Source organism: Tachypleus tridentatus, chromosome 6 (assembly GCF_004210375.1).
Source record: "Tachypleus tridentatus isolate NWPU-2018 chromosome 6, ASM421037v1, whole genome shotgun sequence".
In the NCBI taxonomy this organism is placed as follows: domain Eukaryota; kingdom Metazoa; phylum Arthropoda; class Merostomata; order Xiphosura; family Limulidae; genus Tachypleus; species Tachypleus tridentatus.
In genome coordinates this window covers 119,030,497-119,051,295 of record NC_134830.1, presented here as the reverse complement: position 1 = coordinate 119,051,295, position 20,799 = coordinate 119,030,497, and the positions used below count along the sequence as shown (strand labels likewise).

General features: G+C 32.2%; 1 protein-coding gene across 5 annotated transcripts in view; it reads left to right on the top strand.

Moving 5' to 3' along the window:
• LOC143253432 (dedicator of cytokinesis protein 3-like) overlaps positions 1 to 17,845 on the top strand; it is a 95,751-nt gene extending 77,906 nt beyond the window's left edge. For 2 of the 5 annotated variants that reach the window (XM_076507304.1, XM_076507303.1), the window contains 8 exons: positions 49 to 190; positions 2,729 to 2,895; positions 3,124 to 3,471; positions 4,585 to 4,811; positions 5,944 to 6,094; positions 10,622 to 10,871; positions 12,511 to 12,599; positions 12,903 to 17,845. In XM_076507304.1, coding sequence (XP_076363419.1) covers positions 49 to 190; positions 2,729 to 2,895; positions 3,124 to 3,471; positions 4,585 to 4,811; positions 5,944 to 6,094; positions 10,622 to 10,871; positions 12,511 to 12,599; positions 12,903 to 13,256 — 1,728 coding nt within the window. In that variant the 3' untranslated portion in view covers positions 13,257 to 17,845. Of the gene's footprint in view, positions 1 to 48; positions 191 to 2,728; positions 2,896 to 3,123; positions 3,472 to 4,584; positions 4,812 to 5,943; positions 6,095 to 6,636; positions 6,781 to 10,621; positions 10,873 to 12,494; positions 12,600 to 12,902 lie in introns of those variants that run through there. The other 3 variants (XR_013029632.1, XM_076507305.1, XR_013029633.1) reach the window with 3 other exon arrangements.
• The last annotated feature ends 2,954 nt before the right edge of the window (positions 17,846 to 20,799 follow it).

Below are 20,799 nucleotides of genomic sequence, written 5' to 3'. Positions count from 1 at the left end.
CTAAATATGATGTGGTACTTTGCTCAAGTCTTCCATTTTGTGGTTCAGAATAGAGTTTTTGTTTACCGTGGCTTGGAATATGAGCGTATTGGAGCTTTCACTCAGAGACTACAGACGGAGTTCCCACAAGCACAGATTCTCATGAAGAGTACACCCCCTGATGAAAGTATAATGAGTTCAGATGGACAGTGTATCCTTATTTTTGTGTGCATGAAAGCAATTTTTCCATTTGGAATTTTCTTCAAAATCTAATGTTTTAAGATAGTCTGCTGTAAAATTATGTTGTCCTTGAGTGAATTTGGTGAAAGTCAGGAACTAAAATTGTTTAATAAGTATTTCAATTGGGAAATTAAGGTGGAATTTATGGTGATTATGGATATTGAAATTTGACTTTTACTATTAATCTTCGTATTATATTAAAAGAGAGAAATGTGAAAACAATGGTTCAGAATTATAATTTTATAGTGTTTCCACTTTACATAACTTTAGCAAAGCTACCCAGCATTGCTTGATTTTTAAAAAAAAATCTATATTTCCTGTTTTCCTATTCTGTGTATCAAAAAGTAAAAAATATTTTGTGGATTTATGGGGGAAAAAATCTATAAGTTTGATTTTTGAAAATAAACTACAAACCTTTATTAAATTCAGGCTTTCTTGTGAATTATTTTTTTCTTTTGTTTTTCCTTCACTTACAAGGATAAATAGGCCATTGTGAAGAATACTTAGATTTCTTAACTGGGTTATCAAGAAGTGCCTTATGCTTTTAACACAGTGACAAACTACTTTTACATTATTTGCTGTGTTCACTACTTACTGTTAACGAAATGTGACTAAACAATTTAGTGTATAACTTTTGAATAATAACTTAAAGAAATATCCAAATATAATGCTCAAGGTAATTTTCTGTGAAAAAATGTAACTCCATGCTTTTGTTGTTTTAATATTTAATAATTACAATAAATAAGTAATATCTAATTACTGAACTGCTGACTTGTGCTTATCACATCATAAAACAGCAATAAACAAAGCCACTTACTTGAAAGCTATTTACTTATCTCTGAACTTAACAGTTAGATTTTGCTTTCCTTAACAGTTATTTATCTACCCTTGAAAATGTTTCTTAGTCCTATACATCATAAGAAATGATATAGATATGTAGGATTCTGTGTGAAAAGAAATAATATCTTATAGTCCTGTAGGAAATGTACTGAATAAGAATTTATATCTCATTTTTCTCTAGGACTTGTATACCAGTAATTGGTTTTATTGTATGATACTTCCATGTATACATTTGTAAATTTTATTCACAGTTTTAAAACTTGTGTACTTGTTCTTAGGGCTGGGCATAGTATAATACCTACCATGCATACTATGGACTTGATGATTCATACATGTTTACTTTTTACCTCAAAATTGTGCTCCACAGTTTTGACTGTGAGTTTGATAATCATAAGAGTGATAATCATCTTCCACTATTGGATAAGGGTATCCTAAGAGTTGGTGATGAGTACTGTTGACGAGGTATCTTGCTATTGATTAGGTGCCCTTCTTCCTAGTTTAAGTGTTCAAAATTGTTGTTGTTATTATATCTAGTATTTATTTTTAAAATATGACATTGTAGATGCATGTTCTCGGAGATGTCTAAAACTGAACATTGCTTACTATAGCAATAAAAATTAAATGCTGTGTTTCAAATACAATGATCAATATTTTCATGTAATTCAATATTTTTATATGTCCTTATTAACCATCATGGGAAGCATAGTTCACTGTCTTCACACCTTGGACTCACAGTCATATTACTAAGATTTTGAGACTGGTTTGTGTTGTGCCATTGTTTCTTTGAGATAAGTGATTTACCCTGATTGTTTTAGACTACCCATCTATATCTTTTACCTGGGTATTAACTTATGATTGACTGGTACTTTGTTCACAAGTAATACATTACCATTATTATCCGCTCATGCCACTCAGTAAAGTGCTCGGCAAAGATTTGATCATTAACTACCACATTCGTTTTAGGAAAGAAAACAACAGTAATTAAATATATAATTAATTGTTTGCTATGTTTTATATATATATATTCTTATCAACCATAACTTACATGTTAACAAAACAACTAAGTTCAAATACAATATTTTTCATATATGACTCAAATATATGACAGAAACAAAGCAGTCAGTATCAGCATGTGAAACTGTTCTCAGACTGTAGCTTTGCTTTGATAAGCAATATACATATTATTTCTTTGCACAATATATTTTAGTTAAAAGTGAAATCATTGTTTATACAGAAGTGTTTCTGGAGGATCTGTAGAAAACGAGAATAATGTTTTTGTACAAGTTTTTGATTTCTTATTTTCAAGAAAAACAACTCGTATACATGAACACAGTAGATTCATGCCAAAAAATTCAATCTCTTTATGGAATTGTAGAAGATTCATTTATAAATAATTCTTTGTAGATGTTAAGAAAATACATAGGTTCAACAAATTAACACAAAATATTTATGTTAAAATGATTTCTGTGGTTTAATAGACATTGGAAAAACAGAAAGTAAGTAAAAGTAGTGGTTGAAATAGACTTTATACATTTAAGGAATACTGCATTATTTTCATATCTCTAGTAGGCCATAATTGTTTCATTTTAAAAAGTATAGTGTTTAAATCAGCTTTTGGTTGACAAACATGATTAGTCTGGCAATATACTTTTCTTGAGCTCATTATTAGATATTCAGATCTGCAATGTCAAACCAATTCCTGAACTACGTCCCGAGTTTGAGGGTCAGCATGTTCCCGAGAAGGTTTTAAGCTACTACTTAGTCAATGATGTTCGAACGTTTCAGTTTGATAGACCTGTCCACAAGGGTCCAATATCGAAAGATAATGAATTTAAGGTATATATGGGTTAGCATGCAGAAGTGTTTATAATAAGATTTATGGAGCATTTATTTTCTTAGATTATCATACAAGTTGTATTTTTGTGAAGTGTATTCTTCCCTGTGAACTTGAAATATTTCAGACACTATGTATATAAAAAAAAAAACTTTGCTCTTCAAAATGTAATAATGTTTTAATTTTAAAAAGCGTTAATCTACATTACTGTTTTTACTGCTGTTTTTTAGAGTTTATGGATCGAACGCACAACTCTTACCATAGGTTCTCGTCTGCCAGGGATTTTACGATGGTTTGAAGTGACTGATCGTCAAGTAGAGGAAATTTCACCAATTGCACATGCCTGCGAAACTGTCGATCATATGAATAAGGAACTGCGACGACTAATAGCCCAGTATACTAATGACCCCAAACGGTCCATTAGCCCACTCAGCATGCGACTTCAAGGAGTGATTGAAGCTGCAGTAAATGGTGGTATTGCCAAGTTTCAGGAAGCTTTCTTCACTACTAGTTTTGCTACTCAGAACCCTGAACAGACTGAGTACATCGACAGACTTAAGATCCTCATATTAGAAAAGGTGAGGCTTAGTTCGTTTCCCTTTTCATTTCTTGATATTTTATTTTTTTAAGAAATAGGCCTAACATGTGCAAGGTAACTGTTTCAATATACTTATAAACAATAATAAAGAACTGAACATCTGTTAGTAAAAGAAAAACTGAAAGGTGTGTTCACCTATGGAGAGTTCACATTTGAAGTTGGACATTATAGAACATCTATGTTTTCACCTACACAGCTTACACATAAAGCTCAGCATCATAGAACATCTTTTGTGCATTTTATTACAGACAGTTTACAAGCAGAGCTCAACATTAGAGAACATCCCTTGTGTGTTAACTTACAAACTGTTCACACAAAGTGTCATCATTATGGAACATCTCTTGTGTGTGCACTTGGATAGTTCACACATGAAGCTCAACATTATAGAATATCTCCTGTTTATCATTATTACTATTTACAATATTTGTTAATGGCAAGTAAAATTACATATTTAAAAGTCCGTGTAAAGATTTCTAATTACATGACAATACTTGATTAAACTCAAAAACATGTATGTAAGTTGATGAACAGTTCCTTTAAATTAAAATAAGATTGGTTACAAAAATGAGATTAAATAAGATTAGTAACAAAACATCAGGAGATTGAAATAGAATAATTTCTGAATTTTTACATTTTCATAGAATATAAGTTAATGTACATAGTTCTTTTATCACTGTATTCAGCACAACAAAGATGATGTTTTGTTTCTGACAATGTTGGACTTTTAATATGCACCGAGTTTAATTACTTAAGTTGTTTAACTCTGAACATTATAGTTTGACACATTGAACATGAAAACTATTTATGTTTTGTACATAGAGTCAACTGAAGCTGAGAACATGCTTATACTTTTTTGTTCTCATCACATTTTATCTATAATTTAAAATTCAACATATTCACACATTTATATTTTAAAGAAGTTTTAAGTTTATTTTTTAAAATTTAATTTAGTTATTTATTTCCATTCTAAAGATTCCATTTTACTTGTTTTCAGGTTTACATTATTTATGTTAATTGTATGATCTTTCTACTCCATATACATTAGGTTCTTGTGTGTGTTCAGATTTTTGCTCATAGATATGTACTTTTTCAGGTTCAGATCCTGGAAGGTGGTTTGTCTCTCCATGGAAGACTGGCTCCTCCAGAAGTCCTCCCCCTACACCACCGACTTGTTGACAGGTTTGCTGCCATGAAGCAATCAATCAGAGAATCAGGCTCCCCAAACATGGTGGCACGCTTAAATATTGGAAGAAAAGGAGAATTACCCCACATATCTGGTGTAGGGGAAACAGGAGATGCAAAAAAAACATCAATTGTCCAGTACGTATTAGTAACAATACTCGATTTTGTTTGTAGTAATAAGCCTCATGTTTTGAGTTTTGTTATATTAGATTTTTTTTTAGTAATTTCAGGTTGGTGCATCATGAACATAGGTTGGTATGTTTATCAGTACTTCTGTTCATTCAGCAATAACTGTTTACATCAGTACTTCTTTTTTATTCAGTGGTAACTATCTATGTTATTACTTCTGTTCATTGAGTGATAACTGTATACATCTGTAGTTCTGTTCATTGAATGGTAATTGTCTGCGTCAGTACTCTTGTTCATTGAACGGTAGCTGTCTGCATCAGTACTCTTGTTCATTGAATGGTAGCTGTCTGCATCAGTACTCTTGTTCATTGAACGGTAGCTGTCTGCATCAGTACTCTTGTTCATTGAACGGTAGCTGTCTGCATCAGTACTCTTGTTCATTGAACGGTAGCTGTCTGCATCAGTACTCTTGTTCATTGAACGGTAGCTGTCTGCATCAGTACTCTTGTTCATTGAACGGTAGCTGTCTGCATCAGTACTCTTGTTCATTGAACGGTAGCTGTCTGCATCAGTACTCTTGTTCATTGAACGGTAGCTGTCTGCATCAGTACTCTTGTTCATTGAACGGTAGCTGTCTGCATCAGTACTCTTTGTTCATTGAACGGTAGCTGTCTGCATCAGTACTCTTGTTCATTGAACGGTAGCTGTCTGCATCAGTACTCTTGTTCATTGAACGGTAGCTGTCTGCATCAGTACTCTTGTTCATTGAACGGTAGCTGTCTGCATCAGTACTCTTGTTCATTGAACGGTAGCTGTCTGCATCAGTACTCTTGTTCATTGAACGGTAGCTGTCTGCATCAGTACTCTTGTTCATTGAACGGTAGCTGTCTGCATCAGTACTCTTGTTCATTGAACGGTAACTGTCTGCACCAGTACTCTTGTTCATTGAACGGTAACTGTCTGCACCAGTACTCTTGTTCATTGAACGGCAGCTGTCTGCACCAGTACTCTTGTTCATTGAACGGCAGCTGTCTGCATCAGTACTCTTGTTCATTGAACGGCAGCTGTCTGCATCAGTACTCTTGTTCATTGAACGGCAGCTGTCTGCATCTGATACTTAGTTGTTATTATTTGTTTTTAGCACTCCCCTGCCTCCGGTTCCATCAGAAGTTCCCTTAAAGAAGCTTCCACCAGACTCTACTAGTAATAGATCTTCTTCCTCAGGGTCAAGTGGATATGGTCAGATTTTACCAGAAGGGTCAGATGATGATGATTTCTATACTAAGCCTCAAGTATGTCCCACTTCCAGATGTTAGATATATGTTGGAGAATGTGGACTATCACCTTTTTTAACAGTGTTAACATCTCTTTCATTCTGATTGTTTATAAGATTTTTTTCTTTCACATTTAACTGTACAAAATAAGGTTTTATAATATGTGAATGCATTGAATTTTATTCACCCACACTAGGTTTGAAGCATCTGAATGTTCGTTTACATATAATATTAATTTATCTGTGAGACTTTTGATTTACTTTTCACCTTTTTAGCATGATTTGTACTCACTAAACACACTCTATTTGTGAACCTTCGTATTTTCCTCACACCTAGTTTTTACCTCAAAGCTTGTTTTTAAAGCACATAAACGTAACATTTCTATACGCTTGTCAGTAAGTTGTTTGATTAAAGTTGTATGAAATTAAGGAAGTAAAATGTAAACTAAAACCTACCTACTACTACTGGTCTCTCAATGCCAAAAAGAGTTTCCAGTAGAGTTTAACAATCTAATATGATAGACAAAATTGTCATGAACTTTTATGTTGACCTTTTGTCAGGACTATGCAGAGCCTAGGAGTATAGTTGACAGGCCTCTTTCCCAACCCCCTACACGAGCCCTAGGACTTTAACCCCCTGGTGGTCCCCCGCCTCTTCCTACTCGACCCCGCTCAGTCATCCTGGGTCCCTCAACTGATACTAGGGTAACTTGTTTTCAGCAATTGAATGTTATGTTATTTATAGTGATGAATCCAGCATTCACTGCATGATTGCTGTTATTGTCTGAAATGTATGTAATCACTTTCCTTCTTTGTGTTATGAATATTAAATATTATCAAACTTTTCTAGAATAAGGAATCTTATATAAATTACTCTGTCAAATGTGTCATTAGTTATTGTTTTTCTTCATAGATTTTTTCTTCATCTGTTAGTATTTGCTATTAATGTTTTTAAATTACTTAAGATAAAAATTCGTCTTCTAGTTTAAGTAGGTGTCCCGTTGTTCAATATTAATGAATGGTTAGGCCTTTTTATAAGAATGGCTGTTTACACTTAGTAGGCCACACTTTTGTTAGACATTATTTCAGTCATGAGAGCTCTGAAAAAATAAATTACCAAGATGTTCATGATGTTTTTCAACAATAGACAATGGCATTGTAGATAAATTCCTAAATCCAGTGTTAGCTGTGTAGTGTAACAACCTTTAATTACAGGGTACACTGGAATTTCTGCTCAGTTTGTATTACTTTATTACATATTTCAGTACAAGTTCATTAATAATCTGAATATAACTATTACTGTGCTAAATAAGGCTTAACTGATTTACTTTATGTTCAACAAAAATGAAGTCCAAATTTTTTCGTATATAACTTACGAGAAGATCAAAATGTCGTTTCACTAATATGAACTTTAATTGTTAACAGTATTTCATAAGATGTTGAATGTAGTATTGATAATACAGCAGAATTATATATTTGTTTACTTTATTCCAGTGATGCACAAACTTTTTGAGTCAGGGGCCACAAACAGACTTCTCATAACTGTTGGGGGCCACAAAAAAGTGAAGATTAAAATCGTCCCACAGTTGTTTCACACAAGATGGACATCACATTTAAGAACACACAAATAACGATTACATCAAAGAGTTTGCATGTTATTCTAAGAAATGTTATAATGCATCAACTGTCACAAAGTCAGTGCAATAGATAGTGCTGCATGTCATCTACGAGCTTAGAAATGTCCGGCTTGATGTTTGACGTTGAAAGACACAAGACTGCTTTCAGGTGATCATCAGTCAGCTGATTGCGAGTGTTGTTTTTGTTCAGTTTCATATGCGAAAAAGCCTGTTCGCAGCAGTACGTGCTGCCAAACATGCTGGTGTGGACAAGTGTGTTCTTTTTCAGATTAGCAAATGTATCAGGCAACATTGTGTAGAAGTCAAGCAAACTGTTTTCTCGGTAAATAGCACGCAGTTCTTCAGATGCCTGGAGATCAGTAAGTTTGAGCTGATTTTCTGCTGACAAGTCATCCACTGACACACTGAACAGATCAGCAAAAAGTTTCATCAACAATCTGCATTGGTCAAAGTCATGAAACCGTGAGTTGAAGGACTGTATCAAGATATCTAGCTTCCCAACATAAACTTCTGTGTCAATGTCCTGATTCTTCTGTAGCTGTGACTGAAAAGTGGGAAAGTGCACAAAGTTGCCTGATGCTGGTTGCTGCCGGAACAGCTTTGTCTTGAAAGCTGAGATGTGATTTGCAAGCAGACAGACAAGCTGATTTTTGCCTTGCAACTTCAAATTTTTATCATTCAAGTGTTGTGTCATGTCGACAAGAAAGGTCAAATCAGCTTGCCATGCTGGATCAGTCATGGAAATCACTCCCAGAATCTTCTGAGTATCTTCCCTCGATTCAGCCAACGTACTTTACAGTGATACACAAGGTCACCATAGTCTGAATCAATTTCTTCAAGAAGACTTTGAAACTGACGGTGATTGAGCCCTCGTGATTTGATGAAATTAACGGTTTTCGTCACTAATGCCATCAGTGCCTGAAAACCAAATTCTTTATTGCACAGGTTCTGTTGGTGAATAATACAGTGCTACCAGCCAGCTACTTTCTCCAGTCATGGTGCTCCATCAATTTCACACTTACCAGTTTCATGAAATCCAATGAAACACTACTACACAGTTGTACTGTCTCCTCGAATAGAGCAGACCCAGCTGTCTGACCCTTCATGGAACCCATGCTGATTAGTTCCTCTGTGATATCAAACGATGACAACACACCACGAGCAAAAACTAGTAGCTGTGCTGTTGAACTGATGTCAGTTGACTCGCCTGCTGCCAAAGAGAAGTAGATAAAGTTGGCTCTTTATTTGTAAGCTGCCTTGTCACATCTGCTGAGAGGTGTGAAATTCTTAGTTGAACTGTCATACGATTCAAAGCCACCATCTGTAGCTTGCGAACTGCCTCCAGATACAACTTTTCCGATGCAGTAATTATATATTGCTTGACAAAATCACCATCAGTGAATGGTTGGCCAGATTTCACTATCATCAACAAAATATCGTAACTGACCTCACATGCTGCACCTAAATCTGCTGACTGCTTTGGGAAAATATTCTGCTGGTGATTCAGCGACCGCCGCAGGGATTCAATTTTAGCTATTCGTTCATCACCGACAACATTGTGGAAATCTTTATGCTTCGACTCAATGCTTTATATTGGATACCATCGCCACTGCTACTATCGAATGGCACAGCAGACAAATCACATTCTTCTGTTGTTGAACAGAACAATATTGCGCAGTCCAATCATCATGAAACTGTCGGTTTTTGTCGTTAACTTTTCTTTTAGCTGCCATTTTTGTTGCAAAATAATATCAAATAGGGCTCGTAAGTGAATCTTTCAGAAGAATTGAGATTTCGTAATTACGGAAATATTACGTCACTGCGCTAATGATTAAATGCCTATGCATTAACAAGATTTGCTTATTAAATTTTCTTTATTGCTCGTCACAAATATGGAACCATCCAGTATCTAATCTAATGCATATTCTTCTATGCATTAATAGAAGATTAATATAATCTTCGCACAGGCACAAACTCTAAGCACAAGAACTTTCCTGTTGGTCATTGCAGGCCACTCGGTGACTCGTTGTGGGCTGGACTTTGTGCACCACTGCTTTATACTCTAAGAGAAAGTTTCAACTATACCAAAGATCTCTTGTATCTGAAATTTGAACCAGAATGGTTGAGAAGAGAAATTATTTTTGCAAAATTCTTCTCTTTTTTTTGTCATCAATTATTGATAACATAGATACTTCCATTACTGTTCAATTCTAATATAAAGAAAATTCTGAAATCAAGACTGATTGATTCAGTTTTTCAACTTTGTCCAATGAGGTACTTTCACCTACTTAGAAATAATTTTATTTGTTTTGCTTTTAATAACTGACGATTGCATAAGATCTGTATTATGTTTGGTCTTGTCTTTGTAACTAGGTTGTAGCTCTACAGTTGGATGCCCTCAGAACAATTATCAATTTATCTGCATGTTATCAAATTATGGAAAGTTTTCTCACTTCAGAATAACATCTTGGGTTTAAATTACATTGAGTTATCCTATTTGTTTTTTCTTCTGGGTAAATTAAAACTTCAGTTAACTAGGGGCTCATTAACTTTTGGGCCACTTTGTATTTCATTTTTATTTGATGATGTGTTTAGAATGTGCTTTGGATTAAAATAATTCAATAAGTAATATCACTCATTAAGTGAACCTTTTTGGCTTAACCTAGGTTCAATAGTTTTTTTCATTTGTTTTATAAATCTTTCTCTGGCTTTTTATACTGTAATGGGTCTGCTAGAAATTCTGTGCTTCTAAACATCAGTGAATATTATTTGTATTACAGTCTTCATAAAATTAAACTGTTATATTTCTATACTATCTCACTTTTTTTCTTTTCAAATTTAATATTTTCTTTGGTTAATTTCTAACTTCAAACATTTTGTTGTTATTGAAATTATGCTGTGGATTTCAGGGATCTGAGCGACCTTCTCGAATAGTTTCCAACTCTCGAGACTTTTCACAGCCTCCTACAGATTCAGCTGAAGACTTCTTTGGCTATGCGTCACCTTCACCCCAGCAACATGGAGCTTGTAAAGAGGAAAGTCCAAACAGGTGGTCCCATTCTTCTGGAAACACTTCACCGTCTTCAATGACCCGAAAGAGTTGGTCAGAGTCAAGTTGTCCAGATGATGCCCCGCCCTTACCTCCACGTTCAGATAAAGGTCAGTACTGTAGAGCTGAGCCTTAATATCTGAAACAATATAAAAATGACTTCGACAATATTTAAATAACTATTCATTTATTATTGTTAATTTAATAAAATAAATAAATAAAAACAATTTTGTACCATTTAAAGTATGCTTCAGTTTCTACAATAAAACATCCTGTATTTTTTAATTTAAAGCTTTAATATGTTTTAAAACTTTCTCTGTGTGTTGAACTTTGTAACATTTAATGTGGTTTTATATTTATTAATAAAATAATTTTCATAAAATAACCTTTTATTCTTTACATAAGAACACCAAAATGGAAATATTTGGGAACAAAATGGTTCTTTTAAAGTATGGAAATAAGAGAAAATATTTTTTTGAACTCTACATATAGTTGTAATTCACATAATGTTATCTTGTATTTTGTGTAAGCAAATATATGTTAAAGAATCAGAAAATTTATGTTTGAGAATAAATTTACATAAATCTTGTGTCAAAAATGCAAATACTAGCCCATTACCTGTTATGAAGTCCATTAATAAGTGTATTCTTGAAAAATATCGTACTTTGGTAGAACCTTTTTTGCAGGCATTTCTTGTGAAAAGAACAGATTATTTTGTTAATACTTAAATGACTATTTATTTATTACTCTTAACTTACAAAATTATTTTATATTATTCAATCTGTAATAAAACTCTCTAACAAGACCAACTTCACAACATTAAACTTCCTCTGTATGTTGAACAATGTAAGATTTAATGTTGTTAAGTTGGTTTTGTTAGAGAGTTTTATTACAGATTGAATAATATAAAATAATTTTATAAGTTAAGAGTAATAAATAAATAGTTATTTAAGTATTGTTAAAGTAATTTTTATATTTTTTGTTTTTTATTCATTGTTTTCTTCAGCAAAATATTTCTTTTGTTGTTTGTGTACTTATACATACTTGTCACATCTGTATCTTGCAAAAATTAATTTGTTGGAGAATTAAAACCAGTTTATATATACATTCATAAACATTATGACTGGTGAAGCTATAATTGCAGGTTTCACTCCTGATGCAGATGCAATTCTAATAGTCCACTGTGCAACTTTCTGGTAACCAATAAGAAATGCGAGCTTCATATGTAATAACACAACCTGTCTTTCTGCATCAGACACTGATTTTTTTTTATTAACAGACACATATATTACATAGTTAATTAGGTTCTTGATTTTAAGCAAAACTTATCTCCACATTTATAATTCTCCTTTATTTTGTGTTTAATAACTTATAGTTATGAATTCTGTAGTTTTCAAAATAACATTTTATGTAGTTGATAATTTGTTGTCTTCTGTTAAAAATTCATGGTTATTTAACTGTGAAAATTTTGTTTGGTTGTTTGATGAGAGATGATGACTGATACTTAGGATTCTGTTGCTAAGTTACTGTTACTAGATTTCATAAGTAGTTTAGTTTTCTGTTGCTAAGGTACTTACATGATTTAATTTATTAACATCCCAAAAATTGTTGTTTTTCTTTTATTTTACAGTAGATGTATTACTTGTTTACATGTACTATTTGATTAAGAATTATTCTAAAGTGGAAAGTACATTCTTTCTAGCCTTAACTAACTAAACTGTTCACTTCTTTAGTTTCTTATCATTCCAGGAAATGAAAAACGATTGACCACAACTTTAAATGGTTCACTAAGTACTGACGAATCAAAGCCTGCACTTCCTCATCGTGTGGTCAGGAAAGTAAGTCCAAATTTTTAGTTTCAAAACCAAAGAAATTCAACTGAAAATGGTGTCTTTGTAACACTAGAAGTTCTGTTAACTCCCAGCTTATGATTTTGACATGCATATAATATTGGCAAAAGAAGCACAGGATATGTTGTATTTTATTGTCAGTTGTCATTTCATATTTCATTACCTTATTCCTTAAATTGCACATAAACTTGGTGGCATAATATTTGTGTTCATCAGCATCTTGGTATTGTCTAATCATTAAGTCCAGTAACATAATTGCTAACTGTTCTAAAACTATATACTTTTTTTCAGCAAGGGTCAGCTCCACCAGTGATGCTTCAGACACAAGAAACTCCATCTTTATCGGTATATTCAGATTCTGTAGTTACTTCATCGTACGAGGCATCACCAGTACCTTCCTCTCCTGTACAGACCCCAGAGACTTCTGTCTCTTTTGCTCGAGAGCTGCCTCGCCCTCCTCCTCCCATCCCAGCCAAAAGATCTGTTAACGGTGGAAGAAATTTCAACCCTCCCTCACCTCCAAACACGCCTCTTGATTCTCCATCAGTAACTCCGGACTCCCCATTTCGAAATGTGTGCTCTGTGACTTCCTGTCGAACTTCTGTGTCAGGTCAGAGTACATCGTCAGCGAGCCATGACTCCTAACTGTTAATAAAGTGATGCTTGAGGGTCGTGTTCCACATATCATGCTGTGTTATTTAATGTAGGACCATTAAGTATTCCTCACTTGTTGGTCGTAGCCAAAAACTATGGAAAAATTGACTAGATATCGGTGTTTGTTTTTTATTAGATCACACTCATTCTTGTCCTTCTAAGTTGCATCAAAACATGTATGTGAATAATATTTCAGATTAAGTCAGTTTTTCTTCCCCACTGGACGGGATGCTATTCATTTCATTGATATTTTTTGTGTGTTTTTTTCAATCTTTTCAAATCTTCATGTGAACAACACTGTTATTCTTTTCCATACCTCTTTTATCACTTTTGTAGGTCACAAAACATTGTTTAATAGTAGTAAGAACCATATTTGATGTCTTGTTTGATATAACCGTAAATTATTGTGTTGTAAAATACATAACTAGGCTGTTATTATTTATTAAAGAAAACCTTCATACTTTGATGTGAGATAATAGACTAGCAAATACCAATTTGTTACTGTTTCTTATCTTGAAATTTTGTGAGAATCTACATATCTTGACAAAGTCCAGTAGTAAAACCCTTGTAATATAACATTCCTAGGACTTTTAGGATAAATTGTTTTTCAACAATGCTAAAGACAAAACTTGTTTTTGGAACATTAGATACCTTACAGTTTAAATTAATTGACAAACCTTAATATCAGTAAGTTATTAATTACCTTAAACAGACTGAAAGTGTGTAGTTTTTAACCTTGGGCCTTGTCATCAAACTCGTTAGATACTCTCATAGTGATTACCTTCTGTGAACAATGTTTTTTTTTTTTTCAAGTTCATGAACATGGGTCAAACAATTTATTACTGAAGTATTAAATGAGCTTTTATTTAACTCATGAAATTTGATGAAATCAGTTATACCATTCTGTGTCACTGGTTTTGAAATCTCCTCACACTTTAATAAAGTTATCTGATGCTAACCCAGATCTTGAAACTGGAATTCTGGTGTAAAGTTTATCCTACCATCACCAATATAAACCCACTGGAGTAAATTTGCATTTTCTTTCCATTTCTGACTGTTTTAAATTCACACAAAATTACAGGAACACTATGAAATAGTATTGAGTGTATTTTACACAAAAAGCACTCTTAAATTTGTTAAGCCTATTGATTTTCCACCATGTTCTATGAAATGTGAGTTGTCTTCATATCACTTTCAATGTGCCAATATCTGGATTGTAACAAATGAAAGATTAAGAGTCTGTCACACAGTTGAATAGAATTAAGGAGTTTTGGAATTGGAATCAGGAAGTGTAAAGTATTTACCAAAAGACAACAAGAATTTCTCATGATTAAAATGTGTTATTCTTCTTGGTAATTAAAAAACTTATTGTGAGAAGAATTCATTGGTAGACCAGCATTTTTTTATTTATTTTTACAAGTGAAAATATAAATGTGAATTATTTAAGTTTATAATTTGATATGGTGGACTTTTAAAATCTTTGATGCTATTAGTGTAAACACTAACATATTATTACAATAGCATTAATACCTCCTTTACTGTATTCATTCCAGCTGGTAAATAGTTATTTTTTTTGTTTTGGATTTCCACAGCTTACTAGCTGTCTCGCGTAAATTTTGATGCTTTGTTCTTAACCGTGTTCCATTCAAAAGAATGTTCACCAGTATCCTTGCAATGTTACACAAAGTGTAAGTTAACCCTTACAATAAGCTTTGACAAAAGTATTTAGAAACCTTCATTTAGGTTCATTCATGAACATTAACATGATGCTACACAGACAAGTGGAAACAGCTTGCCAGCCCTGAGTCCTGATGTAATTCTACACAGTGTGCTGGTCACCTGTGACAAGTTTCTGTTTTAAAGCTTTACAACATGTACTACAAAGCTACCTGCTTAGTCAAACATACACAAACATGAACTGAATTCATATATGTTGTGATTATCTTTCTAATACACGAAAAAGCTAAAATTTGAAACTCACCTACTCAGACATATTTCTTCATAGGTGTATAGAAGGCAAAATCGATAGTATGTTAATAATACACCAACGTGGATTGAGTGTATGAATATACGTGTTTTTTTTTTGCATGTAGTCTTCTGTATTTAACTTGAATATCTTTGCTAAGTTTACTTTTTAATTTTTTTGTTGTCTAAGTGTTTTAAACCAATTTCAATTTGTATTAGAATAGAGAAGAAATTTCCAAAATAATAAGTAATATACTAGAACATTTTTAAATATAAAGTACAAACTGTTTTTTTATGAGCAAATTTTTATAAGAAAATTTAACTTTTGAGTTTTAAATTGTGAAGGAAGCAACTAGTCAGTCCAGTTGTGAATGGATTCATGACCTAAATGTTATGTGTCAATGAATACAAATTATTTGCTATCTTTGTATCTGAAAATGTAAATATTTAATGAGTGAATTTTATGAAAGTAGAAATACTAGATTGGAAAATTTTGTAGACTGTGGGTTACTTCAACTCATTTTACAGGAGTATAGAGGATATGTTGCTAGAATATCCAACAGTTTTTTGATATCTTGAATATTTTTTTTAATTTTATCCTTACTGGTTTTACACCATTACAAGACTTTGATTTATTATGTCATAATTAACTCAATTCTAAACTTCATCTTGTTGCATTAAATAACTAAATATTCAGTCTTCATAAAGGAAGGATTACGACTGTTCAGTTTCTGTTAGTTTAAATCTCAGTAATAAAAACCTCCACCTTCCCTTGACCAAAGTTTTGTGCCCTAAGTTGAGTAGAAATGCTCATTGGTTTGGTAAAGTGTTTTAAGACTAAAAGTTTGTAGGTCTAGATTAAAAGGAATTTCAATTGTCATTGCTATCTCTCTCACCCCCCCCCCCATTTCTGTTCATCTTTAAATAATAATGAGCTAAGTAACATTATGTGGGTCTTTATTATATAATTTTTTTAAATATTTGTTTCAAATAATATAAATATATTATTCAGCTTGTAGATTATGAGTATAGGAGACACATATGTTTACTTTGATAATCACTTTGAATCTTATTTCATGTGACTATTTCTGAATGTTATAATGTGAAGCTTTACATTTTAAGGCTAAAACTTTAGTTAACTAGCACTATTAATTTGCTTCCTTGCTGTTATATAACTTCACATAGCCTTGTACTCTAATCATAGTCTGATTCTACTTATTTATGATGTTCTTGTATTCAGGCATTTAGTTTATTAAAAAACTCGAGATAAGTGACTAGTGTCTCTTAAATGATAGGGCAAGTTTTTCCTATTTGCTGTTAAAAGAGGGAAACTATAAACTTGAATAAAAACAAATTTCGTTGTTTATGTTTAGACAACAAGGCAGAAAAATTTCTAGTATCTTAATTACGTTTAAAATAGTAATAATGTAAAAACGTTAAGGTAACTTTAATTATTACTAACCGAAAGGTACTGAAGTCATATTTATTGGTGTGAGGAAAAGAGACTGGTCATTGTTATGGTTTATTTATTGTTGTTGTTTTTTATTATATATGTGCATTTTTTTTAGAATTGCTGTTACTATGTTATGTTCACTGTTATGTTTTTTTTCTTTTGTAATAATTTCAGTTTTTTTAAAAGTTGCCCTTATTCTGTTTTAGTTAAATGTGTAAGTGAAGACACCTCCAACTTGATTTATGTACTGAGAATTTAGTTAAGTATTCATGTATATTTCAGAACTTTTCTTCACAGCCTAATGTTCATATGTGGTATCTTATAAACTATTTACAAAAATGTAATTATTCAAAGTTAAGAAACGGAGAATAAGTTATGAACATTTGGCACTTGTATTAGATATCTGGAAGACAGTTTGAATGCTGGTATAACCGAATCACATTTCTAGACAAATTATAGCCAAAACTTTATTTAGTATGTACGTGATAGGTCTAGGTTTTGTTTTTCAAAATGAGGAACATGTGTGCCATATTAAAAATAATTTGTGATTTTTTTTTATTTTTTTTTAAGGTAAGGAAAGGACAGTTGTATACCTTATGATGGATAAATGTAGGGACAATCCACAACTAAACAGGGTTCATTCTATGTGGACAGTTAAATTCAAATGTGTATGAAGTTAAGTATTCAGATGAATAGCACACATGTATCTACTTGTTGATGTATTTCACTCTACTGGCAAGAAAGTGGTCTGAAATTTTTGCATAAATTATTTAACGCTTCTATATAATTTAATCAGTGTATGATAAAAATTAATTTTTAAAGATGTTTCTGTTACAAAACCTATATGAGTATAAAACCTTTGTGTAAAACTTTGCGAGTTGAATTGGTAAAACATGATTTTGTGAGAGATTAATTCGACAAATATTTTGTACTAAGCCAGTTAATTATATTGCTGATAGAATGACCAAGAAAACTAATATTTATGGTAGATACTTATAAATCATTTTAGGTTATTTTATATTGTTTATTTTGGAAATTGTTTGTTTTTTTTTTTACTATATTCATCAACAGTCACTTCCAACTGATTGGTACGTTGTAACTACAAACCTGCATGTATTTATTATCACCTAATTTACCAATAAAAAAAACCTTAAAACATTGACAATTTTTCTACGTGTCTTTATTTAAATGCTACCAACTCTGTGACTAGGTGAGAACTACCACTTGTTCAGAGATTATATAAAAATATACAGGTTTGTGAGAATAGTTGTGAACGTATAATAAATATATAAAGACTTAATTAAAAAAAAAGGTGGATAAATTAAGAAGTATAATATGTAACAATGTGTTACTGGGAGGCTGTTACAAATGAGATTAAAATATAAGTAAATATGCACACAAAACATTTACTGAATTTGTAAACATTTAACAAATGAATGTTGTTTACAAAATAAAGAAGGCCTGTACTTAAGCAGGTTTCTCACCTAACTACTGTTGTAACTTTAACTGTTTTTATGTAAAATTCATCGATTTTTCGCACAAACACACAACAGAATTGCAACGCTAAAAACTGAGTATCGATGCTTTTGTTTAGAACGGCACAGATATTCCATTGTGTGGCTTTATGCTTAACTGCAAAGAGAACAAAAATATTTCGCCCGACTATAAGTATCACACTGTCAATGGCATAAGTAAGCCTCTGCAACCCCCATAATTAGGGCAAAGTTAAAAAGGGGCTAGAAAGACCTGATAAGGTTAAGAATTGTCGACCAGCGGAATAAATGTAGGGAGCTCAGTTACTTCTTACGCGATTGGGGAAATCATTTATAATTGTGCCATTGTACACTCAACAATATGTACACATGATTTGGCAAGTTCGTAAGAATCTAAAAATGTCTTAACATTGACATTGTTTAAAACATAAAATCATAAAGTACATGTGTAAACCACATTAATCTGAAATATACATCGCTTATGAGGCCTTTCTCTAATATCAGGACTCATCAGGAAAAAGGCACTGGTTTAACACATACATAGTGGATGACATATTTTTATAAATTCTTGTTTTATTTTACTTTTAATTATTAGAATTTGAAGGAACACGATTTCCATATGCTAAAATTAACTAAAATAAAAAGTAAAATATTATGCATCTATAATTCAGAACTTAAGACTAACTTTGAATTATACTCGATAAGAACTTGTTCTCTTCCACTGATTTACCATTATATATTTAATAAAGATGTTTGTTTAGGTTAAATATATATTTAGAAATGCATGTAACTTATACTGTTAAATGCGTATTGCAAAATTCTTACCTGTTTACTTAAGTTTTGGAAGATTATCGAGTAAGAATGAACAATGTATACGTGCGTGTAAATATCACTGTTGTTGTTTTAACTGAATTTTCTGTAATTTCATTTAACGCTTATAAAACTAACCAAGGTGGCCCGGATTGGCCAAGTGGTTAGGACGCGCGACTCGTAACCTGTAAGTCTCAGGTTCGAATCCCCGTTATGCTAAACATGCTCACCTTTCAGCTGTGTTAGCGTTTATAATGTTTTGGTCAATTCCATTATTCGGTGGTAAAAGAGTTGGAGGTGGGTGATGATGACTAGTTGTCCTCCCAATAGTGTTACACTGCTAAATTATGGAGAGCTAGTGTAGATAGTCCTTGTGTAGCTTTGTGCGAAATTCAAAAATAACTTACTAACCAATGCAATGCACCATAAAACAGTATGTATAATTGGTTTGTTATAGTTGGTATACTATAAATCTCAGAAGCTATAATTGTGATATACGCTTATTAATCGAGAAACTACAGATATGTGAACAGGAACGTTTATATATTTCAGACATTACAAACTGTTTAACTCGCGCGTGATAAACGAAGAGCGAGCTAGCTCCCCATTCAGCAAACTGTACCGATATCAACGCAAAATTAATTCACACATTGTGATCCCCAATAGGATATCAAGGAAGTTCCGTTTCAGATAGAAGACTCAATATTGCTTGTAAGTTTGTAAAACCTTTGTATATAAATCATTATTCGTAATAGCCGTTATTATAAATTGTATTATTGTTTTTTACATTAAAATATATCTGTTTTTAGAAAGAAAGTTGTGTGTCAATCTTGTTGACAAATATCATAAATTTGATACATATCAACATCTAATTCATTTCTAAATTTAAATTATACATTTTAACTCAGCTTCAAGCTATTTCAAATCGTAATGCGTGACAAAATAATTCATATTATTTTCAATTTGCATTTTAAAGGAACAACAAGAAAAGAAAATGATGACATCAATGCGATTGTGTAATTTTTCGAGCTTGTTTTGTATTCTATGCATGTGTCCCACAATAAACGAAAACCTTTTTTGTATTATACAAGTAAATGTCCTTTGTATTCAATATCAAATATAACAACATTTTAGGACAACATGAAACCTGTTAGTCCATCTCTGCTGTTTCATCCTCTAAACTAAATTAAAATAATTAAAAAGTAAAAAAATATCTTAAACCCAGCCCTTATCATTCATATATTTATCAACCTTTCTCACCCACATCAATTTACTGGCTTCACAACATCAGAAAGTAACCCATTCCAAAAGCAAATCACCCTGTTAGAAAAGTGAAATGGTTTCAGCTGAAGATGACTCCTGCCCTGTCAAAGGTTTGTTCTTATGTCCCCAAGTCTTACAGTATCAATTCCCTTTACAGTCTTAAACATCTCAATCTGATCCTCTTCTAACTCTATATATGTTTATTCAAACTTTATTAATTAATGTATTTGATCTTAATGTATGTTTCTCGTTCATCCTATTATTCCCAATTATTACCCTTACTTATTCTATACTTTTAAACGATATTTGATAATCATTAAATTTTCGAACAGGTTCTATGTCACAAACACTAGGTTTTAAAACAAAGGAACTCGTTTTGATAAAGCAATACTTTCAACGATCTTTTCATACGTTTGTTTTAATCAAACGATTTTATGTACACCTTCTGAAACCAGTTTTCTTTTGTGTTCAAGAATACTACGTGTGGACAGAGTTGGATTTAAAAAATATATTGTATAAAACGTCCTTTTTTGTACCATTTCTAATCAGT